Source organism: Vulpes vulpes, chromosome 12 (genome assembly GCF_048418805.1).
Source record: "Vulpes vulpes isolate BD-2025 chromosome 12, VulVul3, whole genome shotgun sequence".
NCBI classification, from domain to species: Eukaryota; Metazoa; Chordata; class Mammalia; order Carnivora; family Canidae; genus Vulpes; species Vulpes vulpes.
In genome coordinates, this window is record NC_132791.1 from 151,696,512 (window position 1) to 151,712,174 (window position 15,663).

The window sequence follows — 15,663 nt, forward strand, 5'->3', positions numbered from 1 at the left end:
TCCCTCTGCCTGTGTCTCTGCTTTTCTCCCTGTGCCTCTCATGAGCAAATAAATAAAATCTTTAAATTCACTGATCCGAAGCACCATGTCTAGAACACAGTTAAGTGTTCAACAGGTCTTTGAAATAATGAATACATTTGAATGTGATATGTGAGAGTTATTTCGGAGTTGAAATCAAGACTACACTCTAATTGGATATAAGATATAAGCCAAAATTATGAAAATAAATCAATTAGACTTGTAAGGATTTTGGAGTACCTTTAGATAAAAACGTATAGATAAGTACACTACCACCATATGTGCTAGTTGGAAGTTAACGTATCTTTTTCAAATTTCCAGTAAACCAAAGAACCATCCAGATATTGATTGAGATCATTTTTTCTTATTATTCTGTATGGAGAAATTAATAAAACTATAAATTCTACTTTGATAAAAAGTTCTATAATTCTATCGAAATGCCTAACTGTAAAAAGGCTTTTCATTCCCACATCTTGAATCACCAGCCCTTGATCCCTGCTTTAAAAACAGAAAAGAACTGTGTTCGGCTCTGAGGTATATTCCGTTTGAACCTGGTGTTGCTCATGGATGCAGAGTGAGAGTTTACCTAGGCCTCCCGCGTGTGCATCAATAAGTGGAGCTGCCACGGCAATTCCAGCAGGAAGGCCAAGGTCTTTGGCTGCCTCTGGTGTGAGCCCATTTCCAAGAGAAGCTCCAGGAGGCAGCACTTGGTTTCCTGGGTAGACAGGAGAAAAAACAAACACCCGTCAGTTTGAAAAACACAAAAGCAAACATCGGGTTTTCTTATGAGTATCTCTCAGCTCCCTCCCCTCTCTTCTGCCTTTTCTCAACCCCATCATGATAAAAACCATGCACCCACGAACAGTCCTTTTGCTCATTTGGTGACTCAGGTGTATGTCCTTGGTTCCTATGGGTCATGATCTGTGGTACTTTACAAAATCAAAAGAAGGCACCTTTCAAATTGGAGAAAGATTCCATTCGTGGGAAATTTCAAAAGATATAAACACCGTGGACTCTTAAAGACAAAGCTAATATGGTTAAATGGTTCCAAATGGACTTCCTAACACAGCAGCAGCTCTATCAGCATACCTTACACACACACATACATGTCCATACACAGATATTCTTAAGGAGGTTGAGAACATTTACATCGTGTATCCTTCCTGTGACGGGGAAAAGGCAGGGAATTATTTTATCCCAATAAAAAAATCTCTTGAAAGTTTTTCTCAGGTGGAAAAGCAAGCCCCGTCTAAACCTTGCAAGCTTTACAAGGGTGCAGGGTGTCTGGTGGCTCAGTCGGCTAAGCATGTGCCTTTGGCTCAGGTCATGATCTTAGGGTCCTGGGATCCAGTCTCAAGTCAGGCTCCCTGCTCAGAGAGGAGCCTGCTTCTCTCTTTCCCTCTACTCCTCCCCCCTGCTTGTGTTCCCGCTCATTCTCTAATAAATGAATAAAATCTTTTTAAAAACAAACAAACTTTACAAGCCTGCTACTTGCACAACCACAGAATACAATCTGAATGGCGTTCTTTGGAGTTGTGCAATGCAGTGACCCTGATATTTCAAGTGACCTTGAATTCCTGCATTCAGGCCTTCAGTGAAGAATTTATTGATTGTCTTGCTTTGTGTGGGCACTGTGGTGCTGTAAAAGGCAGTCCTTGCCCCCAACCTAGTTAGGGAGATGAGATCAGGACACAGACAGCCATGCAAGTCAGAACAGAATGAAGAAATCCATCTGTTCTCAGGTGCTTAGCAGAGGCTAAGTCCTCGCCTTTCCCCTGCCAAGAAATGTATAATAAGTATTTCTGCACTGCAAGGAGGGGGTGTGGGTGGACACCCATATATGCTAAGACCCCTCTGAGCTCCAAGATTTTAAGATTCTGAACGACGTGGGGTCAGCAGTTTGCTGGGCACTAAGATGCCCACCCTTTGGTAACTGTTCCACGGAGCTCCAGGGGTAGACTGAGGTACCTCAGGACTTCTGGGGGTGGGGTGGGACTGGGTGTTGAGGGAAGCAGAAAGTGAGTGGCTCACCAGCCTCCTCTAATTAGAAACAAAAAACCTCCACAACACCATTTTTATCCATTTTAGATACTGAGCTTCTCCTGTAATTGAATTTGAAGAAAGTCTAGCAGAGGAAAGTGAGCAGAAGAAGCCTGGAGCCCCACTGCAGTGCATCCTAGAGTGTCACTGTCCAATATGGTAGCCACACAGTGTGTGCAGACGGAACACTTGAAATGTGGTTGAAACAACACAAGGACCTCAGTTTTTCACTTAATTTCATTTTAATTCATTTCCATTTAAAAATTGGTACTCAAAAAAAACCCCAAAAAAACGACTGGTACTCAATTCAGTTACTAAAAAGCTTTTAAGTATGTCTGAAACCACTCTGGTGTGCAAATTGACCTTTTCAATGCTAACTGAAGAAATCTTAATATTTACAGTGAAGATTTAGTGTGAATTTTCAGACACTAAATGTACTAAGTGGCAAATACACATCAGATATCAAAGACTTTGTATGGAAAAGTACAGAAAAGAATGAATGTAAAATATTTTGTTATAAGTTTTATATCAAATATATGTTGAAACGATGTTTTGCATATTTTAAGTTATATAAAAGATACATTGAAATTAATTCCACCTATTGCTTTTTACTTCAATGTGGCTACTGAAACATTTTAAATTAGGTATGTGGCTCATATGATATTTCTACAGGATAGCCCTGGTCTAGAAGATAAAGCCAAGATGCTCCAACGATGGGGTACAAAGCAAGGAGAACTTCTCAGCTGCTTTGAACACCCAAGCCAGCAGAAACCTGAAGGAGAGCAGTGCCCTTTGCTGAGGACAGTCTCCAGAGACATACAGTCTCAACTATGTCATTACATCTAGTATCCAGCATGTAAGTAGCAGCATTTGCCTTTACTGAGTACTTCTGTGCAAGGGATTGTGCTAAGGGTATACAATGCATTTTCTCAGTTCATTGTCACATAACCCCATGTGAAGGATAGTATTACTGTCCCCACTGCACATATGGATGGGCAAGTCAGTTTATAAAGGGAAAGGGCCACAATCATATAGCCTAAGTGTTGGAGCACAGGCCATGGATTCCACTCTGACGGACCAAACCTATGCTCTTATTCATTAAATTACACATTAGTTCATCTATTTTTTTTAATTAAGTGACTGAAGAAAACAAGTGCTTTTGTTTTTTTTAAAGATTTTATTTACTTACTTACTTAGAAAACAAGAGTACATGCAGGTGGGGGGAGGGGCAGCGAGAGTGAGAGAGAATGTCAAGCAGACTCCCCAGCAAGCACAGAGCCCAAGGCAGGGCTTGATCTCAAGACCCTGAGATCAGGACCCCAGCCAAAATCAAGAGTCTGGATGCTCAACAAACTGAATCACCCAGGCACCCCAAAAGAAGCACTTTTAGAACAAACGTTATGTGTGTCTAAAAAGGAGCACCATTTGGAAATCATGCTCTCCACCTATAGATTTTTTTTAAAGGGTTAATTTTCATAGGGAGGTAAAAAATGTTTTACTTTCATCCCCAATCTTCACAAACATAAAGGGTATAACTTTCATTAAAATAAAAGATTCTGGACAAAAGGGGTGATTGGAAAGATGGGGTACTCTGGTAAGTCTTCTGGGCAGTAGTTAAGAAAGGCTTCTGGAGGACCACAGGTAGACTTCTCAGCAGAGGCAGCATCTCGAGTCAAGGCCAAGAAACATGGGAGACTGTCAAAGAGGCTGAGTGAAGAGGAGCATGAGCTGGGGGTGTGTGGGCACATAAGGATGGAGATGGAAGAGGGGACGGAGCATGCACTGGAACCCAGACACAAGTGTCTGAACTCAAACATGAAAGTAACCGCGAGCCTCTGGAGAAGTACTAAAGCCAGGGAGTGAGGTGGTTGGATTTGTGCACTTTTATAGATTTCTTGGGCAGCACTGTGGCAGAAGACAGAGAGGAGTTAGGGAGAACAGTTGTGAAACTATTTCGGTAACAGAAAAGATGAGGCCCCTCATCAAGGTATGGACAAGAGAGAGGCAGAAACAGGCAATAGGAGAGATTCTGTGAAGCAGGAAGTGACAGGTCATGGCAGGCACCTGGAGTATGGGGAGTATGGTAGATAGGGAGATGCCCCCGCCTGGATCCCCATTAAGGACAGACTTGTAGCCCAGTAAGGGGAGTAAGGTCTGCAGACAGCTGCCAGCTCCTTCTAGGCCACTGTGCCGAGGTGATCCCTTTCCCAGGGCAGCCAGGCCTGATGACTTTGCGAACTGGGAGCAGAAGGTCTCTGATGGGCACCACTCACTCCACTCCGGAGCACTCTGCTGGGCTGGCCCAGGGCGATGTGACTGGATTACAGCTCTAAGTCTCCCTCCGCCCAATCCTCCCCTCTTCCCCTTCCTATTATGGATGGAAACCCCTAAGAAACATCTTAGATCCCCAAGTCTGGCTCAGCATCTGCTGCTAAAGAAACCAACTGAAGGCAGTCAGCCAGTCTTTCTCCTCAGGCCAGTGGTCCAGGAATGAAAACAAACATGCACAAAGATTCACAACCTCCTTTGAACTGGAACCACAGCCTTCAGGAATAGTCTATCTGGGTCAAAAGCAGGAAGAAGCTTTGTTTATTTAGAGACAAAAAGAAACAGCTTGGCATGAGAGAAGATGACAGAAGAGGCGGGAATCTCTGAGAAATCACCCCCATCAGATCGTCCTTTAAGCTTATCAGCCTGGCGTGCATCTGAGGGACCAGAGGAGCTGTCAGAAGCAAGCTTTAGTGCGCCTTGACAACTTTTCTGGAAATAATCCTCCTTTTGGCTCTTCCTTGACCATAAAATTAAGTTAATCACAGCATTCATTTTCCCAGACTTAATCAAGACCTCACAGCCTCAGCACTGGCTGTCTCTCCTAGCCTTTGTTCAAGCATTTATCCACGCATCTTAACAAACATTTCAAGAACAATGGTGGCGCCTGTATATTTCTGCCCACCTGTGGCAACGTTGAGGGGTTAGGGTGTACATGAAAGAGGCTCACAGTGATCTGGGCAAATCAAGGCTCCCAGCCTCTCATCAAGTGCTCTGCAGGTGGAATGTACATGGTCCTTCTGGAGCACAGAGGAGGGACAGTGAGTTGGCCCAGGGGAGTGCAGGAAATCAAGATGAAGGTGACATTTGAGCCTAGTCTGGTAAGACAGGTGGCAGATAGCTGGTTTCAGAGCTAGAATGCTCAGGGGAGCCGGATGCCATTAGAGCAAAAAGTGGTTCACTGCAGGGAGCCCCGAAGGGACATGGAGTATGAGGCATCCGTATGCTGGAAAAGGGGCATCGAAGAGGAGAAGAGAAGTGTGGGCATCCAGCAGGGCAAGGAGCCCCAACTAAGGCAGTGAGGCCCTGCCAGCCAACAGCTTTGAGCACTTAGTTTGTTTTTTAAGAAGATAAAGCTTTCAGTGGAGAAAGGCTAGAATAGGAAACAGTTTTTATCTGCAAAACTATCAAGCCAACTGAAAAAAATGCAGGCTGCAAAACATTATGTAGAGTATGACTTCATTTTAAGAACAACAACAAAGAGGGTAGATGGACTATTTGTAAAAATATATTCCTGGGGGAAAAAGAAATGAAAATTGTTTGTTTCTGGATGAAAAAAAATATTATTTTTTTCTTTTGACCAACCTATACTCTCTAAAACTCTTCTACCTTGAACACACATTTCTTGTGTAAAATTTTTAAAGGTATTTTCCCCCATAAATTGGGGTAAATAAATTAGGGCACATGTACTCAGTAAAAATGCTACACAGCCATTAAAATGAATGAGGAAGAATTAAGGTATGAACTTGGAAGGAAGTTCAAGATAAATTTAGTTTAAAGGTCAAGACAGCATTCAGATAGTGTTTAGAGTATGATCCCATTGGTGAATTTTGTTAGAGTACAGAAAAATGCAAGCATGTATACTTCCAGAAAAGTCATAGAAAAAGCACACAGCATATTGTTACAGCAAGGATGGGGATCCAGGGCAGGGATGGGGACCCAGGGCAGGCCACTTGTCTGTATGATCCCTGCTTCCTCTATACCATAAGCCTTTATTTCTTTTGTGATCAAAATGAACTAGCAAAAAAAAAAAAAACAAAAAAAACAAAAAAAACAAAAAACAAAAAAAAAAAACTAGGTTAAGTTAAAATGAAAGCACAGTTAAATTAAAGAGAACACTGCACTTTTTCCAAACCCTGCTCCTCAGCCTGAAGGCAGGAGAGGCCCAAGGACAGTTCACTTATTTTCTCAATTTGGCTGGCTTCTGGCCCTATCAACACACTCTCATGTTGCAGTATAAAAAACTAATCACTCTAAGGGTTTGTGGGCTCATGTCCACTGGATTCCTATTCAGACGGGAAGATTCAGTGTGAGTGGTCAAGAGCTAGAGCCTACAATTATCTGGTGGTTGCAGTCCCTCTTCACAGGCGGGGGCTACTATTACACCAAATCTTTCCCTACCAGTTTTTCAATTATCTATGACTAATGAGCACTTTGGGAACAGTTTCAGACACACACATAATCCTCTTTCCTGACGTCAGCAGCAGAAATTAATGACTGTGTGGATTGCTGGGAGACAGAAAATGCATTATAATGGTCAACAGAACTGTTATCCTCTCCAGGAAGAGGAGATGGAGGAGGGGTATTGTATTAACTGGAAGGTTTCAGAGTTCGTTTGTATTCCTACAAACAGGAGATGAAACTCAGGGGAAAAGTGGGCTCCAACTTCTTGGAAATGTCAGAGAGTGGTCTGGGCACGGGCAGCATGTAACCCTGGTCCCTGCTCAGTTTTGCCAAGGTCAAGAGGCCAACCAGACTGGCTGGGACAGGGCTCTCACCTGGCCCTTCCAGCAGTAGAGGCTTTCTGGGTGCTCTGGGACTGAATCCACTTTCAATCTGGTTTAGGAATGGGGGGACAGAGAGGAGATTAGACTCTTGTGCTCTCCAGCAATAGGCTGGAGTTATCTTAAGAGCACATGGTGGTGTGTGTAAGTTTGTTGTTTCATGCAGGCATCCTCTGGGCTGGTGGGGGAATTTTATAGGTGGTTGTGATCTGGTCTGACTTTGGTTCAACTCCAAAATTTGGTGAAGCATGAACTAACTCTCACCAAAAAAAAGAAAAAAAAAATACCATCCTGTACAGATGGCAGCCAGTAGATTCACTACTGATACTTTTTTTTTTTTAAAAAAAGATTTAATTTATTTATTCATGAGACACACACACACACACACAGAGAGAGAGAGAGAGAGAGAGAGAGAGAGAGGCACAGACACAGGCAGAAGCAGGCTCCATGCAGGGAGCCCGATGTGGGACTCAATCCCAGGTCTCCAGGACCACACCCTGGGCCGAAGGCGGTGCTAAACCGCTGAGCCACCCGGGCTGCCCTCACTATTGATACTTTTAAAAAAACTGACAATATTAGGGACTTGACCCATACCCAGCACCTCTGTAGAGATGGCTGTGTAGGCAGGTTAAATCAGGGAGCTTTCTGGAACCACAAATGATACAAGACTGACTGAAGAACACTCAGGTATTATTGGCTCCTGAATAGGAGTCACACACACCCAGAAATATTCACTCAGAGAAATGAACAAAACACCCAAACCTGACATGCTCTGCCATCTGTTGAAAGACAACTTCTAAAACATTAATTTGTTCATTGCCCTTCATTTGCCTCCTAAAAATGACCTCATTTCAACTAGGTATTAAATTCTTCTTTAAATTATTGACTAATGGGCACCTGGGTGGCTCAGTAGGTTAAGTGTCTGCCTTCGGCTCAAGTCATGATCTCAGGGTCCTGGGATCCAGCCCTGTGTCGGGCTCTCTGCTGAAAGGGGAGTCTGCTTCTCCACCTCCCTCTGCCTGCCACTCTGCCTACTTGTGCCCCCCGCTCTCTGTCAAATAAATAAATAAAATCTTAAAAAAATAAATTATTGACCAAATGAAAAACTTGAGGATATCCTCAGCATTCATTACTTATTACAGAAGTGTTTACTGAGTACCTACTACATGCCAGGCACTGCTGTAACGTGGAAGATGCATTAAGGAACAAGACAGAGAAATTCCCTGTCCTCATAGGGCTTACTTCCAGTAGACATGTGATTCTCATCCAATATCTCTTCTGAATTATATCTTGTAAATATTTTGTCTTGTAAGCTCTTCTGTGGTTTGGACTGTCACTTATAAATCTTTATATCCCTGGTCTTATATTCTGACCTATAGTTGGTGTTTAATAAACATCACATATTTTAAATCAGATTTTGAATGACGCTTATCCTACATTTTATTTTCTCCCCATGTTTTTTTTTTTCCCTCTCTCTCCTGCTAAACAGAGAATTGCTCAAAGATGATTTTATTTATTTCTGCATTCAGGTCCCTTTCCCCCAGGACACAGAAGTGCCTTAGAACAGTTCTCAGTAATATTCATTCAACTGAACTTATAGCTTTCTTTTAAAAACAGAAGACCATAGACACAGATCAATCAACTCAGACAAAAATATTACACACACACACACACACACACACACACACACACACACACACGATGCTGAGTATCAGCTAGGAGAGTAAAGAGAAGAGGAACGTGCTTCCTAACATAATCCCACCAGTAACACATCCTCATTTCTCAAACTCAGGGACAGTGCAAGGTATCATTCAAGACCCGTGTGTGCCTAGAAAAGGGGGACCAGCAAGCCCATGTCTCTCACTAAGCACCCGGGTGCTATGGTGCCGAGACACTGTGACAATCCCATAGTGGAATAAAGGATCTCAAATTCTTCTTGCCTGGTCAAGTCTGACTCAAGAAGTGGATGGTGGTGAATGTAGAGGTGAAAAGCCACAGGTCTTATTGTTAAGTGGGTCTGAGAAAGATAGAATGGACACCAGACCAAGGGGTTTAGACTTGTTCTGACGGGCACCTGGTAACTATTATAGGTCAGCGAGCCAAGGAATGGTGCACATAACTTATATTTTAGGAAGATAAATATCATAATAATAACAGTGCCTGTTTATCGACCCTACGGACTGATTACTGTTTTTGGCATTTTTCAGTTGCTCTCATCTTTAATGCTAGCAACAGACCTATGAGACTGGTATTAGATTCACTGCATTACAGCTGTAGAAATAAAAGCACAGAAAGGTTATTTAATTTGTCTAGTCACCTATCTGATGAGGGGCACAGTCAGGCTTTCAATCCAGGATTCCCAGTCTAGGATCCAAAGTCTAGGGTCTCTCTACTATATCATGTAGATTAGAAGAGGCTGATACTGGAGCCAGGAAGAATAATCTCAAGTGTTTGTTGAGTCATGAATAGAAAAGGAAGGCAGTTTTGTTTGCAGAGGCTCCCCTGGTGGGTCATGTCCTGGGACAAACCCCCAAGAGCCATGAAATCCCAGCATGCTCAAATCTTTTAGCTCCTTCCTTTATTCCCTTAGGCACATTCCAAAAACAGAGACCCTGAACTTTGAATGGCCCATCGTGACCATCGACCTCATTGTATTCCTTTTGCAGTCCAGAAAACCAAACCCAGAGAGGGAGGTGGCTTCCTTGGGGCTACCCTGCTGTGATGGCAGAGTCTAGACTGAAGCCCAGAGCCCCACTTCTCCACACTCCCTGCTGTGGCAAATACTAGCCTGTACCCATCTTCCACTGGGGCAAGAAGATCACCCAAGCCAGGACTCTAACTCATAGGGCAAACAAAAGGGCTGGCAAAAATCCAGTGGATTCCAGTGGTGTAGGCTCCCAATTCTCAACTATTCAGAGCATACAGTGCAGGCTTTTCAGCTTGAAATCATCCACTTTGACACCCACAGTGACCTAATTCTCTAGATAATTGCCAATGCCCTATTTTGCTCTCACCTAGCCTAAGGCCACCTCCAAAAGCCTTTTCCTGGGTAGATAATTAATCATTTTTTTTCCTCTACAATCCCACAGCATGTTTCTTGGAATTACATCATTCTGTTCTACATAATGACTTTTTTCCTTGTGCCTCATTCTTCAGTGTTAGATTATAACCACCTTGAGGGTATAGCTCTTTGCACAGGTGTATTTGTAGAAGGCATGCAGTTGAGCAGTTCCAGTTAGGAGGTGGGCAACCTTGTGAGGGTGGGCAAGTGATTTTATTTCCTTGCTACCGTTTCCTCACCTATAAAACTACTATAATGCTATTATATTATGTGAGACTCAAGTAAGGTAATAGCCATAAAGCACTTAAGGATGCTGTCTGTACGTGGCAAATGCTCAATTAATAGGAAATATTATGATGGTTAGGAAAACTCCATATTCCTGGTCTATAAGATGTTGCCTGGCATATAGTGTTCACTCAGTTCATTCTGGCTGAGTTTATAAAGCTTGAGGAGAGATCCCTGATGTTACAGCATGTGGAGATATATGCTTTTGGGGTCATGAGAGCAAACCACAGAAACTGTGAAAGCTGTTAAAATATTCACAGTGATGGAATTCAGTTTTCCAGCACAAAAAGTGTCTCCCTGTAGTCATGTCTCCATGGCATGTCTCCAGAGTGAAATGTTTTAAAAGTGCAGAAGGTGTTCTCTTTGGAGTTATTTTAAGGACTGAATGCTTATTTCAAAAGGAAAAAATTATTATTTTGTCAGCAAAAGTCTTGACTGTAAGATGACCAGTGCTTTCAAGACCCAGGCAAACAGTTCAGCCATAGATAGTTCCCCCACTTTTTGGAAAATATAAATTTGGAAATATATAAAAATATTTTAGCTGTCATTATCCTGAAGATATTACCAGGTTTAAAGCAGTAATCTTCACAGTTTGGGTTGGTTTGTTTTTTAAGAATCTACTAAAGAATTCACATAAAGAAAACTAGAACGTACACAGGTACCTCCATTTTTTCTTTAGTTCCAAAAATTCATTAAAAACAAGTATCAGAGGGGTCCCTGGGTGGTTTAGTTGGCTACGTGTCCAGTTCTTGATTTTGGCTCAGGTCATGATCTCAGGATGGTGAGATAGAGCCCCAATTAGGCCCCACACTCAGTGGAGTGGGAAGTCTGCTGGAGATTCTCTTTCTCTCTCTCCTTCTGCCCCTTCTCATGGTTTGTGTGTGCTCTCTCTCTCTCTCTCTCTCTCAAATAAATAAATCTTTAAAAAAAAGCAAACATTAGGATCCTTTAACAGAATGTTTTATCATTAAATAGGTAGGAAGGTAATCTCAAAATAAATGACATTAAAAATAATTAAACACAATTTCCTTTTATAACCTAATTTTCTCATTCTATCACATACCCCTTTGTCTGGGGCAAGTGTTGGTCTTTAGTCTAGACCACTATTTGCAAACTGCTAGTTTACAGAATGCTAACAATCTCCTAACAAGGGGTCAATCTACAAGATTCCAAACAGCGAGTGCTCACGTGGAAAAAGTCAGTGGGTCCGGTGTTCACCACACAACGCCAAACATCTGGTGATTTGAAGACATCTGGGGCTTTTTTATCATGTAGACCAAACATGATTCAGGTAATTGACCAAATTTTTCACTTCCCAACCAGATGTCTTACTTTCATATAAATGAAGCCAATCTTGTACTTTCATGTGCAAATAAGCTAGACATAAATTCACCCCTGGAGGGCAGAATTAATTGCTTATTCTCAATGAATACTAAATTACATATTATTTTTCCTTTTTTTCCCATGACTCTACCTTTGAAAAAGGTTTTCCACTCTTGCTTTGAAAAGCATATATTTCATCTTAGAAATGTTCTGTCTTTTAACAAGTCGGTTCCCCTTTGTGTGTTTTACAGCAAGGCAGTGTGCTGTAATGAAAAGAGTATGGTCTTAGGAGTCAGGATGAATTGGGTTCTAATTCTGTGCACACCCCGACTCCCAACTTTTAAGGTCCTTGGAAAAAGTTCCTGAAACTCCCTGAGTTGTTTCTTTTGCAGTTAGAAAACATTAAACCCAGGGCAACTGGGTGGCTCAGTCAGTGAAGTTTCTGCCTTTGGCTCAGGTCGTGACCCCAGGATCCTGGGATGGAGCCCAGCATCAGGCTCCCTGCTCAGCAAGGAGTCTGCTTCTCCCTTTGCCTCTCCCCTCTGTTTGTGTGCAAGGGCTGGCTCATTCTCTCTCTCTCAAATAAACAAAATCTTTAAGAAAATAAACAAATCCTTAGACATGTCTGGCACTCATTTGATGTGCATATCATTGAGAGACAGCATAGAGCCACTATGCTGTCCTCTGGGAGCTCTGTCAAGACACAGGCAGGTGCTCCAAATGGCGTGCTAGAAAAAGTCATGCCTCATACGCTGCATGCACACATACCGTCCAACAAAGGCAATGGCTCTAGTCAGGATTTTTAAGAAAAGTATGAGTAACTTCAACTGTGGCTTATTTTTAAAGGGAGTATCAAATTTGTAAAGAGGAAGGATCTGTCTGAAACCTTTCCTCTTTTCGTACTGCTTTCAAGGACATACTGGGATTTGCTCTCATAGTATTTGTTTAAAGAATTCATGTAGTTATCAATGACCCTCCACCTTCTAAGCCGTTGTCCTGACAACCAACCATTTACTGGACAGAATATGGAAAGCAGACGACAACGCATCCCTTCAGTCCGCTTTTGTAGGTAAAGCTCAACAGTACGGAGACAATACTCAAAAGACCAGAGCCTTTGTGTGTGAGATCCTTCAAGGGGAAATATAAATACGTAGATATGAACACACAAAGAAGAGAGCATTGTTCCAGGTGAGGAGAGGCTGCCACGTAGACCTCACTTCTAGTTTAACAGCCCTTGTGGTTCAGGAGTCATGCTACAGATAAATATAGCATAGAAAGACAAAGGCTAAAAAAAATTTTTTTTTTAATTTTAAAAAAAGGACAAAGGGCTAAGTTTGTTGTTGCTACAGCTGTTTATCCTGAGAGTTAGAATATTTTATCACCAAAGCCCAGAAACATCTCAAATATATGAAGAAAAGAAATGCAGCTATGGTTTTTAAACATTCTTCCCAGGACCAGAAATTTTTCCCCCCAAAAGGAATCTTTCACAGAACCCTAGCATATAAATTTGATCAAGTTCAAAGAAGATGTGGTCTATGTATACAATGGAATATTATTCAGCCATTAGAAACGACAAATACACACCATTTGCTTCAACGTGGATGGAACTGGAGGGTATTATGCTGAGTGAAGTAAGTCAATTGGAGAAGGACAAACATTATATGTTCTCATTCATTTGGGGAATATAAATAATAGTGAAAGGGAATATAAGGGAAGAGAGAAGAAATGTGTGGGAAATATCAGAAAGGGAGACAGAACATAAAGATTCCTAACTCTGGGAAATGAACTAGGGGTGGTGGAAGGGGAGGAGGGCGGGGGGTGGGGGTGAATGGGTGACGGGCACTGAGGGGGGCACTTGACGGGATGAGCACTGGGTGTTATTCTGTATGTTGGTAAATTGAACACCAATAAAAATAAATCTATTATAAAAAAAACAAAAATAAAATAAAATAAAATACTAATTCAAATTGATACACACACACACACACACACACACACACACACACACACACACAAATCTGATCAAGTTCAAGCAGAGAAGGAAATGCCCAAGAATGATGTGCCCTAGTGCTGACACCTGAGGGACATCCAGATACGGAGAGCTGAGGAACAGAAGTCTGAATCTAGAACTTAATCTATAGTAGAGACTGCCAACCTGGAGACTCAAAAGAGGAGAGGAACTGGGGTTTGGAGAGGAACTGGGGTTTGGAGCTGTAATACTAAAGCCCCTTCTCTTAGGCTTTCCTGTAACACAGAAACTGAAGAAGCAGCAAGTGTCCACTACTTAATCACAAAGACAGTGACCTCATCCTGGGTGAAGGAGGACAGTAGCACTGCAGCATCCAAAGGAAGGAGTGGAATTTGCCAGGTTGGCATTTAGCCAAAATGGTAGTGTGAAATCCTTGAAGCCCTCACCCACACTGCCATGGGAATTCAGCAGGGGAAGATTTCAAACATGATGCTCTCGCTTGAAATCTCATTTAAATCTCCAACTATGTCATTGAGTGTGTGTGTGTCGTGCACTGCAGGAGGCTCATGGAGATCCTGGGGAAAACACTCGGGTGATAAGAAGATGGAAGCTCCAAGCTTTGTCCATGAAATAGAATCTGATTTCTCCAGTTTTTAAGTCTCTTGTTCTTTGGACACAAGACCTGCAAGAATGAAGGACCTTAGGCAAAATGGAAAAGGAAGGTTGGCGCAAAGCCCAGAAGTGTCCCCAGCCATCAAATCCTCTCACAGTGGCCAAAGGGGCGGCTTCCAGAGGGAGCACTTGAGGGTAGGGGAGGGAGACCCAAGCTCCAACAGGCTTTGGTGTGTGAAGCTGAGAAAGTGTGCATAGAGGTATCTCGAGGGAAAGACTCTGCAATCGTAGAGCCTCTAGAAGGTGATCAGGGTGGACATCCACAGAGAGGGGCATCTGTGAGGCCAGTCCACCAGGCCCTAGTCCAGATTATCAGTATTTATTTTTTTAAAACAAAAATTGAGATCATGAAACTGTTACTCCCTGTGGTTGTCTTTCAGTTTACAAAGACAATACAACTTCATTACAGACAATTCAAGCAATTTTATAAAGAGACAGGAGAAAAGACCCTCCCCTTAATTTTCCTCCTCCCAGAGAAAACTTGCCACTATGAGACAACACCATTCCAAAATATTAAGATACACACGTATTTAACTTTAATATAATGGATAATATAAGATGCAATTTTATATTCTGCCTTTTGAACTCAATAGAATGTCAGAGCCATCTTTACTCTCCAATGACTACGGTGGATTCTTCTTGAAAATATATCATATTCTGTGATTTGAATTACCATATTATTTGAAGAATCCTTTAGTGCTAGTTTGTTTCTGATTAAAAACACATCCAGACTTAGTAAGGAAAGGCTTAGTAAGGACTTCTATAAGGAGGCAAAGGGGTTTTTGCAGCTGGTGAGGGGAATTATTGTAACACGGAGAATGTTGTGACCACAAGATCTGCAAGTATCTCAAGAATTAGACAAAAATGGGTCTTTCTTTCACATAATGGAATAAACAAGGTGAGAAAGAATGTAGGGAAATGGCATAAAAGACAGTGTGACTAGAAAGTAGATCTAAGAGTATTTTACCTTGAGGTCAGTATATTTTGAGGGAGGGACCTGTGATAGTTGATCGTATGTATCACCTTGTCTGGAAGTTTGGATCTGCAAGCTGCAATTTTGTTGTCCCAGATATTTTGTCAAATATTATTCTGGGTGTTTCTGGAAGGGTGCTTTAGATGAGATTAACATCTAAATCAACAGACTGAGTAAAGCAGATCGTTCTCTGTAATGTGGATACGCCTCATCTAATTAGTTGAAGAATTGAATAGAACAAAAAAAGTTCTACTAGTTTGGGTCTCCTCAGTAAGAAAAAATCCTTTCCGACTGACAGCCATCTACTTCTTTCTTTTAAGATGTATTTATTGGGAAGAGAGAGAGAGAGAGAGAAAGCATGCACAGTAGTGGGGTGGGCAGACATAGAGGGAGAGAGAATCCTCAGCAGACTCCACAGGGAGCCTGATGCCCGGCTTGCACTTACAACCCTGAGATCACAACCTGAGCCACAACCAAGAGTTGGGTGCTT

General features: G+C 42.2%; 1 protein-coding gene across 14 annotated transcripts in view; it reads right to left on the reverse strand.

Moving 5' to 3' along the window:
• FGGY (FGGY carbohydrate kinase domain containing) overlaps window positions 1-15,663 on the reverse strand; it is a 413,290-nt gene that overhangs the window by 205,443 nt on the left and 192,184 nt on the right. For all 14 annotated transcript variants that reach the window (XM_072730788.1, XM_072730787.1, XM_072730782.1 and 11 more), the window contains one exon: window positions 605-733. In XM_072730788.1, the coding sequence (XP_072586889.1) occupies window positions 605-733 (129 nt within the window). The remainder of the gene's footprint in view (window positions 1-604; window positions 734-15,663) is intronic.